Raw genomic sequence first — 13,078 nt, 5'->3', positions numbered from 1 at the left:
TTCAAAAATATTTTAAAGAGCTATTGTTTATATGGGTTATCTATATTGATATTTACCTTACTAGAAATTTAAAAAATATTTAATTTAAAATAACAAACCTATATGTATTACCATAATCTATTTTAAAATGAAAAATGACTATTTTCCAAAACAAAATAAAATAAGTTGAAAGAATGCATTGTATTACATTTTTGCATATCTCTTTAAAGTTAGGCTTACTGGAAGATATTAGACAGCGGGTTCTCCAGAAAAATAGAACCAGTAAAAGACATATACAAACATAGAAACATCTATGTCTATCTACATATGTTGTAAAGAATTGGCTTATGTAATTATGGAGGCTAAGAATTCCGAAGATCTGCAACCTGGAGACCCCAGGAGAGTTGACAGTATAGTCTCAGTCCAAATCTGAAGGCCTGAGAACCAGGATAACAGGTGGTGTAAGTTTTAGACTGAGTCTGAGGGCCTGAGGTCTAGGCCAGCTGATGGTATAAATTCCAGTCCATATCTAAGTCCAGATGCGGGAGAAGACCATCTCAGCTTGAAGACCATCAGGCAGAGAGAGAATTCTTTCTTGCTCAGCTTTTGTTCTAACGGAGGCTTTTAATGGGATGAGCCCTGCCTACTTTGGGAAGGGCAATCTGCTTTGGTGAGTCTTTGGATCAGATGTTAATCTCATCTGTACACACCCTTAGGGGCTCACTCAGAATAATGTTTAACCAGATATCTGGGCACCCAGTGGTCAAGCCAAGTTGACACACAAAATTAACCAACACAGTTGGATTGTCAGATCTGCCTCCCTGTTTAGTCTGTTGGGATATATTGCTTTGGTTGAGGTATGTGAAGAAAATATGGCCTTACATAGATACATAGTCAGAAAAGGGAGTGTCCACATAGATGCCCTGAAAGGGTGTCAGTGACCCCTAGGGATCCTTGGACCACACTTGAAGAACTGCTAATCTAGAACATAGTCATATATACTTAGAAGAAATGGAAAAATTGGAAAATGGAAAAATAGGGAAAAAGCTCATATATGCTTGTTAGAGGAAAAATGCAGCTTTGCTTACAAAGGTTAAATATTTAAGGTTGATTATCTAATAACTTGGGTATCAGATTTCTTCTATACTTCTGGTTTTCCCTGAGTTGCAGTGATTATTCTTTAGATGTGAGATACGGAGCAGAGATATTTGTAGTCACCAAGCAAAAGGGGTTAAGAGAAACCCTGACAAGAGAAAGCACAGTACTCTGAGGCCATTAAATGGAAGGGGGATTGTTAAGGGTTTAATTGTGTACCCCAAAATGATAAGTCCTAATCCCCAGTACCTCAGAATGGGATCTTATTTGGAAATAGGGTAAATGCAGGTATAGTTATTTAAGGTAAGTTGAGATAATATTGGAGTAGGATGGGACCTTGTACAAGAGAACACCATGTGAAGAGGGAGACACACAGAAAGAAGCCAGAAGACAGAGGCAAAGATTGTGGAGTCATGCCGCCACAGTCAAGGGATGTCTGGGGCTACTGAAAAGTAGAAGAAAGGACCCTCCTCTTTATAGGCTTTGGATGGAGCATGGCCTTGCCAGCATCTTGGCCTGAAGTCTGAACTGTGAGAGAATAAATACCTGTTTTAAGTCCCAAGTTTGTGTAACTCTGTTATGGCAGCTCTAGGAAACAAATATAGGATGTATCCCTAAAGAGTTTAATATTCTCTGATACATATGTGGTTGTGGTAGAGCACAGTCCAAAATAGATGTCTTCCTTTTTGTCCCTTTCTTATATAAACCATGGATGGATACTGTAGTTCTTCATTTCTGTCTTCATGCCTGGGTTCTTTAGATCAGCTGGGGCATTATGCAACTTTCCAATTCCTTCTCCTCTTTTCTTCTGGTTATTCTGTTCATTCGTCCTTTTTCTGTCATCTGAGTTACCTCTCTTTATTCATTGAAAACTGTAGGCTCTGTGCTACACTGTCCTCTTCTACATTCTTTCACTTCAGCTTACATTACCCATCCAGTGTCAAACTCTTGGATCTTTCAGCTAACCCGCAGAGATCTTTTCCTCCACTCCTTCTCCCAACCTTCTACCCTCACTAGGTTACTCATCCCATCCCATGGTCACAGCCTAGACCTTGCCATCTCCAGCAGCTTGAGTACAAACCATCCTCTCTTCCCCTCCAGCTACTGTCCCCATTTAACATTCTCCTCACTGTCAAATGAAATTTTCAAGAGTTGTCTGCATTCTCTATCTCCACCTCCTGTATCTTACCCTCATTTCAAATTTTTAATATCTTAATTTTATTTTTTACTCTCATTTTTAAAAGTCAGGTTTATTGAGGTATAATTTAAATACAGCAAAATTTACTCCTAAGTGTGCAGTTTGGTGAATTTCGACAAATATATGCAGTCATATAATCATTACCACATTTGAGATATACCAATTGTCATCACCCCAAAAAAAGTTTGCTTGTGTCCTTTTTTAGTTAGTCTTCTCCCAATTCTTAGTCCCTGGCAACCACTGATCTGATTTCTGTCCCTGTAATTTTGCCTTTTCAGAATTATAGTGTGTAGACTTTTGAATATGGCTTCTTTAATTTGGCACATGCTTTTGAGATTCATCCATGTTGTTGCATGAATCAGTAGTTCGTTATTTTTAATTTTTTTTTGCTGGTAGTATTCCACTCCTTTTCAGGTTCTTAGGTAGACAAATGGTTTCATTTCTCTTGGGTAAAAACCTAGGAATGGGATTCCTGGCTGATATGGTAATTGTATGTTTAACATTATAAGAAAGTGCCAGATGTTTCCCAAAGTGGCTGTACTATTTTGCCTTCCCCACAATGTATGAATTCTAATTGATTTGCATCCTTGCCAGCCCTTGGTATTGTCAGTTTTCTTGTTTTTTGTTTTAAAAATTTTAGCCATTCTAAGTGTCTTATTATGGTTTTAATATGCATTTTCCTAATGACTAATAATGATGACTAGATGACTAATGTGCATCTTTTTATGTGCATATTTGCTATCCATGTTTCTTCTTTAGTGAAAGGTCCATTTAAATTTCTTGCCCATTTTTTATGTGATTTTTTCTATTTAGTGTTTAGAGTTCCATATGTATTCTAAATTCAAGTCCTTTATCAAATAATGTTTTTCGCAAATATTTTCTCCCAGTCTTTGGTTTTTCTTTAAATTCTCCTGTGTCTTGAAGAGCAGAAGCTTTAATTTTGATGAATACTTTCATAGCATGATAGGAAGAATATTCTTATTTTTTAATGAACACTAAATTTAAAAGGAAAGCACCTACAAAATTGGTTGTCATTAGTATTTGATTCAACTTTAATTCAACATTGCTACTTATTATTGTCTGTCATTTGCTGCCAGTCCATGAATTACTTGTTAATGGTTTGTCAAGAGGTAAGTACAAGAATATAGAGGAAATACTTAGCAACTTTTACAGCAATTTTACAGAGTAATTTTATGTTTTTTAGAACTAGAAATTAGATGTTTGGCCCTGTATTTTGTATTTTGGGCTTATGTGTCTTTTAAATTTCACTTTTTAAACTATGTTTTTTTTTTTAAGTTTTAAAATTATTTTTACTTACTTATTTTTATTGGTATTTTAATAAAAATGTCTGTGATGAATTGGAAATAGCAAAAACTGATCTTTTCCATAGATGTTTTGAGAAGCATTGCTCTGTATCATGCCACTAATGTGAGAATAAACATTTGAAAGAGACAGATGTATTCGATCTGTATACTGAGAAGAAACAAAAACCCACTAGAAATCAGTATAGCTAATAAGAATTCAGTACAGTGATCAAATGTAGAAAATATTGTGGCTTTAGGTTTGGAATTTTTTTTCAGTTTTATTTTAATCAGATTGTAAGATTTCATCATGTAGAAGCAAAGTATTATTTTAATGGTAAGAACTGTTAAAGAATAGCAGAGATGCCAGTGATTCAACACAGTAAAAGAGGTTTAGTGATGGGAAGAGGTCTAAAATGTAGTTAATATTGTGAAAAACACAGAACAGCTTTACTTTTTCCAAAGTTTGATGAGATTGTCATCATAATGAAGCCATATGCTACATGAGTGGACATTTTAATCTAAGTGTTAATATGTATAACTCAGTTAATGACTCAGCATGTTCTCTTTCAAAATTACTGTTTTAGAAAACAGAATCTTGGCATCGTCTTCCTCAAGAAATGGACTTTTCCAACACCTTGGATACAACCCAGACCAGGTTTAATAGGAGAGAAGAAGGGACCAAAGTGACAGACTTCCCCTCTCTGGAGGAAGGTTTATTGACCCTATCAGAAAATCGGGTAAAGGAGCCCAACAGAGATCTCTTATGTTCTCCATTGCTAGGTAATGCTCTTTATTTTTAACTAGTAGTAATAGTTCACATTTGTAAAATACTTTTCAGGGACTTTAAGTTTTGCTTTTAAATCCTTTCTTGAGTTGAGGAGCTCTGTAGAGCCATACTCAAAGGTATTTGCTTATTTCTAAGTTTCCACACTGGCTAGCTGGTCTAGTTGTATTAAATACGCAGTTACCCCTCATTTTATCACACCTTATTGCTCACAGTAAAGTGTTAACTTCCTCTCTGATGTGTGTGCCTCCTCAGTCCTGAATTTCTGGATTTTTTTCTTAGGGTAAGCCATATTATCCTTTGACTACTTTTCTCAGCAATGTAGACCCCTTGATACTTAAGAATAAGCAAAAAGCAAATGTTCATGCTTACCTCCTTAGATCCTTAGAATTAGTTTAAGGCATATATTATTACCCTCAGTGTTCACAAATTGAAATAAAACAGGTTAAATGACTTGTCTGAGGTAGATCTTACTGCTTTCTCCTGTTTAATATGAAACTGATTTATTAACTCTTTACAAAAGGTAAACTTTAAGTGCCTTCTAAGTCATCAAGGGAGGAGATAGAATTGTACCATTACTACTTTGGATCTTTGTGGATATGTAAGAATGCTTAACCCATATGGTAATTTCAATTTTTTCATGATTAAACCATAATTCAGTCAAATATTTTGTTCTTCCTTCTGTTTTATTCAGTCCTCCCCCCTCCAAAATAAAAAAAAAAAGCAACAACCACATTTTTTAGAATTAGTCTTTGTCAGGGGAATGAGATTCAACCATGAAGTTGTCAGAGTTTTGTAGAGGAGCATGAATAAGATTTAATTCAGCAAGTTTATTTCAAACATAAGCTAATGCTATCCAAATCAAAATATTAGTGCCAATGCATTCCATGATGTGGATCATCAAAGTCAACTTGAATATTGCATTTTAAAAAAGATGTTGCCAACATTAGAGTTCCTTTGTGGGAGATGACTATGACAAATAGATGAGAGAAGACTTTGCTATGATCAAGTGTTGAAAGACTGTCATGCTTAAAGAGGAAGCAGTTTATTTTTTATTCACTCATTTATTTAACAGATACCTAAGCATCCATTGTGTGTTCGATGCTAGGGATATATGAACAAAAGCTACCTCCTCTTTTGGGAAGACAAAACAGAAAACAGCAATACCATGGGATGAGTATTATAGCAGTCTAGAGCAGGAGTCTACAAACTATAGGCTGTGGCTTGATTTTGTACTATCCATGTGCTAAGAATGGTTTTTACATTTTTAAAGGATTGTAAAAACAAACAAGCAAAAAAATATGTGGGACAGAGATCATATGTGACCAAGAAAGCCTAAAATATTTAGTACTAGCTGGCCTTTTATAAAAAATTGTCTATTCCTAGTATAGTGGTCTCCTAGTGTAGTGATCAAAATGAGAATATGGTCTCCTAGTGTAGTGATCAAAATGAGAATACATAAAGGGAAGTTGTTTTCAATTTGATATAAAAAAGAACTTTCTGATGGAGCCACTTAATAGTGGGAAGGCTATGTAACACCAGAGTGAGCTTTATGTCATGGCAGAATGTCAAGCAAAATTATCTAATAGAAGAATTTCAGCATTGGGTAGGAGATTGTGCTATGTGGATTCTGAAATGTTTTCTAATGTAAAATTTTATAATCTATTTTTTCATTTACTATACATAAAGTAGAACATTTTAATTATTAGAGGGGATCCCTGGATCTGCTGGCCAGAGGAAATGTCTGTCATTGCTGTTTTGCTTTGCATGACAGTATTGTGGGGTGTGTTAGTCTCACCAATGGCAATGTCATGATGATGACTAGTGCCAGAATAGTTAAATATCTCAAAAAAGAGTGATCCAAATTATCATGAGTTGTCAAAATGTGAGGAATTATGGAGTAATATAGTAAACCTTCATGATTCTTAGGTGAAAACCTTCTTTTAGGAAGTTTTAAGACTGAATCTCTAAACCAAGGCCAAAGAGGGACTACCAATTAGTACTTGGTGGTAAAAGTTATTATTATCTTTCCGTTTCTCATTTTAATTAACTTAACTCAGTGAATAAGTAGAATAAATAATTCTTTTTGAGTACCTAGTAAGTGTAGCAGGTACTTTGTTAGGCACTGAGGATACATCTCTGAATAAAAGCAAATATGGAATTGACAGTCTAGGTGGTAAGCAGACAGACCAGAGATTAAAACAAGAGTGTGATAGTGATGACAGGGAAGGTGTGCAGTATTATAGGCATTCTGAAATCAAGAAAGTATAGTGTAGCAACAATATTAGATTCATATTGAAAGAACAATTTAGTTTTAACAAAACATCACCCATCCAGTTAAGTTAATAGTAAATAGAATGCTTTCGGTTTTACAGCTTTGTTTCTATTAATACTTAATTTTTTGTTTTGTAGTTGTGTAAAGGCTGTAAGGAATAAGGAGTTTTTATCTAGTTTGTACATATTAAGGATATCATAATCATAATGAGAATTATTTACATTGGCATTCATGAACCATAAGACTTTTTCTTTCTTTAAATTAGGACTTCTCAAACTTCTTGGTCACAGGACTCCTTCACACACTTTAAAATTACTAAGAGCTCCAAAGAGCTTTTGTTTTTGTGGGTTATTGCTGATTCCCATATTAGAAATTAAAATTGAGAAATTAAAAAAATATTAACTCATTAAAAAATAACAACTCCATTGCATGTGAACATAAATTACATAGTTTTTTAGGAAAATAACTATTTTCCAAAAAAAAATATTAGAAAAGTAACATTATTTTACTTAAAAAATTCTCTGTAGTAGCTGACTTAATAGAAGACAGGTAAATTCTGATATTTGCCCCTGCATTTAATATGTTGCTATATCATATGTGAGACAACTTCTAAGAAATTCCACTGTACTCTTATGAGAAAATGAGAGTGAATAAGGCAAATGATATCTTAATATTATCCTAAGAGTGTCTTAGGAATCCTCAGGACCACACATTGGTATAAGATGGAAAAAAAATCCTCATAACAGTTAAGAACATTTGCTAAAAAACGTTCAGAATATTTAGGTTCAGGTCTCTGGTACTTAAGCTATTTGAATGTGGACAAATTACTTAATATTTCATAAGTTTTATAATCGTATCTCCTTACCTACAAAATGGATACAATACTACCTGTCCTTCAAGGTTGTCATGAGGATTAAGTGGAATATTGTATGTTAAGTGCCTGGATCTTAGCAGGCTCTCAGTAGATGGTAGTAGCTGCTGCTGCTGTTATGTTATCATTCTAATGCTTATAGAATTCAGAGGGCAGCATGTTTAAGTTCTTTAAAATACTGCAGGAGTAGGCTAAACAATTAATGTTCAGCATTCCAACATTTTTATATTCGAAACTTCACAGTCATACAAGACAGCTTTGCTTTTCCTGATTTGCCTTTGCTGACATGTTTGACACAAGATCAAGAGTTTGGGCCTGATTCCTTATTTCATGAAAGTGAGCTAGAATTTGCACCTCTGAGGTAGGATTTATTTTATTTGCACGTAACCTTTCTACTCTTTCTTTTTTTTTTCTAAATTGTTAATATTAATGACTTCAGATTAGGGTGATGCTTCAGGTTGGGGGTTAGATATTCTTAGCACATACTCTGAAGGTAACAAGGCCCTAAGTTAAGACATTGTGCATATGAATTTGGTATAGTTACATGTGTAAAAATGAGCCAGGCAACTGTAGTTTATTAAAAAATTACTTCTAATGTATTCTACCATTTTGGGCATATATTAATTTAGAAGGCACACTGATTTTTTTCCCTTTTACGAATCTCTCCTTTCACTGCCTATTCTGTAAAAAGCATTCATTTCATGGTCACTAACTTGTTTAGCACTCTAATTTTGGTCAGCTGATATCAAATGAGCCTCGTTGTCTCTCCGTATCTTAGAGGAGGTGTGAATATGAAGCTTATTCTAACAGACATTCCCAAATTAACAGTTATTCCAGATTAATACCCTTTAAAATAGTCATGATGGGAGACAAGTCTGGAATTCTCTAAAACATACTTGGAATTACCCAAGAATATGAGTTTTCCTCTTTTAGAACCTTAGATTAAAAACAATATGTTTATAGACAGAAAACTCTGCCCTTCTGCTATGTTTTACCTTAAAGTTACTTTTATGAAAAGTGTGCTATGTTCAACAGTCAACAATGATAAGGTTTCTGTTTTGGGAGTGGATCATCTTCTAAGTGGTTTTCAAGAGCACAGTAAATGATTAGTAAAGTAATTAGTGAAGGTTAAAAGAATATTAAATTATGGTAGGTGACAAATCAAACATTTAAGTTAAAATAGAAAAGTTTGGATTTTTCATTTAAAGAATCATTTTCTATTTTTGGTGATATGAAAACATGCATATTTTTTGGTAATATTGTTTTAGGAGAAGCCAGAGAAAATACCAGGGTCATAGGATGGTAGTTCATTTTTTGTTCACAGAAAATTTTCTTTGTTTGGTCATTAGCCATCTTTAAGAAATTTGAAATCTAATTTGTTTTCAACACACTTTCAAATGACCTTAATTTCAGAGACACATCAGCTTTGTATTTTTTCATGTGAGTATTTTAAAAAAGAAACGTTTTTAATGTGTTATTTTATTTATTTTTAACTGTATTTTCAGGGGAATTCCTGGTAAGTCTGAAGACACTGAATGGTTTTCTCGACCGTCGGAAGTTAGTGAAGCTTTATTTCAAGCAGCCTCAGAAGTAGCTTCAGATTTAGTTAACAGGTGTTTTAGTGTATCTCTGCACCCACTTATAGGTAGTACAGCTGTTGAGTCTCAGCATTCTTTTTTACCTCCTGAACAAGGGACGAATGAAGAGACTATTTCATCTGATACAGTTGATAAACTGAAAACTGCTAAAGACCCTGATAGTTATGATGCTGTTTGTTCTTATATGTCACGGAAGACAAAAGAAGTTGTACAGGAGCCAGAAATCAATTTAGCTGATAAAGGTCAAGTTACTTTTTCAACTTCATCTGATAGAAGTGATGAATATATAACTCCTAAAGAAAGCAACAGTTTTAATGCTTCTTATTCATGTTGGAAACAAGAAGTTTTACAGCAGTCAGAAAAATATTCAACCAGTAAGGACCAGGATTCTTATTCAGACTCACCTGACACAGTTGATAAAAATAAAATTCCTAAGGAAAGTGACATATTTAGTGCCCCTTTTTTATGTATGCCATGGAGCACACAGGGAGTGGCACACTATCCAGAAACATGTCTAATCAGTAAGGACTGTGTTTCTTTTCTACCTGAATTGCACTTCATTTTAATAAAAGAACATCATATTCTTTCTTGCATTGTTTGTTGGAAAGAAGAGGAAAAGGGATTTTCCCTTGACGTCCTTATTTTGAGAGTGTTTATTTAAGGGCTCCAGCTGAGAAAGAGGTGAAACAAAAGATAGATTCTTTGGAGGGTTATGAAAAAAATGAAGAAGGTCTGTGGAAAGAATTATCTCAATGTTTTGAACTAAAGGAGAATAAAAGTACTTTAGTATTTTCAGAGGTGTGTCTCAGATCTTCAGAAATTCATTGTCTTGAGAATGTTATAGTTCCTGATAATAATTTTATAGCAATTTTAGAAGCACATATACTCTCCAGGGGACATAACACTGCTAAGACAGAGGCTTCTGATGGTTCTCTTCAGATTATTAAATCCAACTTGGATGACACATCAGAGCAACTATTTTCAAGAAGAAAGAAACCAAAAGGCAACTTCTGCTTTTGGTGGGAAAAATATTGATGCTACTAAAAATGTAGCCTTTGAGGCAGTTAATTGCCTCTATTGAACCTTTCAAGGAAGAGAGTACAGTAAATGAAATCCAAACTGACATCAATAAATCTTTAATAAATGACAGCCAAGAAGGTGAGCCAAAAAGTCCAGATCTTTCCCTGTTATATTATAATGATGAAAATCCTTTCTTTGATAAATACAGCCGTCCATCCATGCTTTCAATCTACTCCTGGGGTGTTTGAACCAGCACTTCAATACCATTCTTGCATAAGAAAGATGATGATGGCTCCCTGTACTGGTATCCTAATTTAAAATTACTCCCCAATGCACTGCAGGAAATGTTATTAAGCCACCTTCTCTGTACAGAACTTAAGTTACCTGCTGCTTTAAGTCAAAAACCTCACAGCCAGGCTGTTGGTCTTGGCAAAACACAGCCAGCTTTTTTTCAGTGTTATAGAGACAAACCATTTCTTCCCATTGGGAAGATAAAGTCTGTTCCTGCTCCTGACCTTGCAGAGAAGATAGGATCTTCAAACATTTTTTGTCCAGTGAAAGTATCGACTTAAGATTCTTTGGTTTTACCAGATTTAAAGCAGCAAACCTCTGAAGAAGTTGCAGATTTCTCAAACTGTATTTTGGGTAAGAATGTAAACTCTAGTAACACCATTGAAGGTCCATCTGCAGCTTTAGGAAGCAGCTTTTCAGCAAACTTGGGGACAATGTGATGCAAAATCACAAGATATTTTGCTGATGACCTCTAATGCATCATTAATCACATTCAGCCAAGAGATATTGCTGAAAGCTGATATAGGCAAAGGTGAAATTCCTCAGCCTATGGGAGCTGAGTGCGGTTTTACTACACACACAATTATACAAAATGACTCCTATTTTGTAGAGGGCCTGCAGGGGAAGGCCGAATCTGACATCTGTACTCTGGATGATGATAGTGAATGCTGTAGCCTAGATGAAAATGCTGTTGTATGCGGTAATAGAGTTGCTGAGCTACAAAGAGAGGTGAGACACAATAAAGTGATGGTTAGGGTTTACATGGTCTTTTCCATTATTTCAGGAAGTGATATTGTTATTTGTTTTTTACTGTTTCCCAGATATGTGTCCAAGGTGACTTGACTGGTGAGTGCATTGAGCTAGCAGGTTTAGAAAATTTGCTTGATGATCTAGAAATTTGTGACAGCTCTCTACAACTATCATCTAAGGAAGAGAACAGTTCTGAAGAACCTGTAAGTTTTTCTATTTGATACTTCTTATGGGGTAGGGAAAGAAATTGTTGAAAAATGGGGATGAAAGTAAGGGCCCATTCATATCCTCTAATACCAGTTTGTGACTTGTAATCTGTTCTTCATCTGATACCCAGGAATACGCTCCATTAATTCGTTAGAGGTTGGCATAAAAGAAATGTTGTGTTTTGTAGACTATTAAGACTTAGGGAGTTATGTGGTGTATTGGAAAAGGCCATTCTTTGGAGTTCCCAGACCTTTGATCTTGAGGCATCCTAATAACTCTTCCACATTGTCCAGCAAGAACCTTGGGAACAGTGTTAAGATTAGGTTCATTCATGGAGGCGTTCAGTTGTGCTTTCTTTTCCTATGGGCCTTCTATGTATAAGCTTTGCAATAAGCCCTGGAATATTCAATATTCCTATTTAGAAGTTGGTGAAACATTTGACTTCAGAGGTATCTTGAAAATTACAAGAACTAATGTTTCCCTAGGAAGGATACTGAGGTGCTTGATGTTCAAACTAGTCAGTGTCTCCAAAGGGAACTAACTACCCCTTTCCCAAATGAGTGACATACTCATATATGTACACATTCCTTCCCTCTACTTATATTGTCATCATTGTGTTTCTGTACAAAAAATGGTAACTTTGGGGTGTTATAAAAATTCTTGACATGGGCACATACATGAATTAATTAGCCCTTTGGTCATTTTTATCACATCAGCCTTTCTTTCATAGAAGGATTCATGTGCCTGGTTTGGATCCCTTCATTTTAATGTTGTTCTGGTCCCATTACCCATCCTTTTTTGTCTGATAATGTCAGCTCCAGTCTGGATCCACTTCTTTATAAGATGTCCTTATATTCTTGCTGTTAGTCATTAAATACAGTTAGATAATATATGTGGTGTATTTAATGTTACTTTCCTTGTCCTGTTTTAATATGTATAAGATCAGTATGTCATTGGGAAGCTACTGGTTTTGGTTGCAACCACATTTAGACCTTTAGGTTCAGACAGTTGATGAGAGAATATGAATGACGATATTGTAATGAACTTTTTCCTTTTATTTATAATTTATTGAGTTTATAAAGAATTTTAATATAGAGAGCTGTGAAGTTAGTTTTATTATCTTCAGCATTCTAAAGGCATTGTGTAATTCTAATTTTCATGCTAATAATGGGGTGAAATAATAGCTAGCACTCTGTGCTCAGATACTGTATTAAGCGGTTTACCTGTATGCATCAATTTAATGTCCTTTGGTCATTCTTATCATATACAACTCTTGGGTATTATTATCATCCCTATTTTACAATTAATACTTAAAGGGTTAAGGAACTTGCTCATGATCATGTAGCAAATAGGGGAATGAGTATTTGAAACTAACCTTGTCTATATACTATACCATAAACTGTCTCCCTGTTTAACTCTTCAATGAAACCAAATCCAAGATTTTGCATTATTTTGGCAGGAGTGAAGATTTTGAAGGAGATTGGTCAAAGTCAGTTTCAATAGAAATTAGAAACAACATGTAATCAATTTTAAAGTTTCTAATTTTTTTTATAGTAGTACTGTTGTAACTTACATAAACTTTTCATATAAAATGTAAAGAAAGATACATGTTCAGTTAATAGTGATATGCTGAGATTAACTGACCACTGTTCCAAATTTTATTTGTTCCTAACTGTAGACTTAGGACTATTTTTTCAGTCTGGGAA

General features: G+C 34.6%; 1 protein-coding gene across 9 annotated transcripts in view; it reads left to right on the top strand.

Annotated features, from left to right (window-relative positions):
* ALMS1 (ALMS1 centrosome and basal body associated protein) overlaps nt 1-13,078 on the top strand; it is a 198,418-nt gene that overhangs the window by 18,098 nt on the left and 167,242 nt on the right. For 6 of the 9 annotated variants that reach the window (XR_008995797.1, XM_036930658.2, XM_036930655.2 and 3 more), the window contains exons 2-4: nt 4,161-4,356; nt 11,026-11,144; nt 11,237-11,368. The exons of 1 other annotated variant lie outside the window; for it this stretch is intronic. Coding sequence is in view for 6 of the 8 variants with exons in the window: in XM_036930658.2 (XP_036786553.2) it covers nt 4,161-4,356; nt 11,026-11,144; nt 11,237-11,368 (447 nt within the window). In the remaining 2 variants the exon portion in view is untranslated. Of the gene's footprint in view, nt 1-4,160; nt 4,357-7,749; nt 7,868-9,011; nt 9,479-11,025; nt 11,145-11,236; nt 11,369-13,078 lie in introns of those variants that run through there. 2 more of the 9 variants (XM_057497091.1, XM_036930660.2) reach the window with 2 other exon arrangements.

Source organism: Manis pentadactyla, chromosome 2, assembly GCF_030020395.1.
Source record: "Manis pentadactyla isolate mManPen7 chromosome 2, mManPen7.hap1, whole genome shotgun sequence".
Classification (NCBI taxonomy): Eukaryota; Metazoa; Chordata; class Mammalia; order Pholidota; family Manidae; genus Manis; species Manis pentadactyla.
This window is presented reverse-complemented; position numbering and strand designations above follow the sequence as displayed.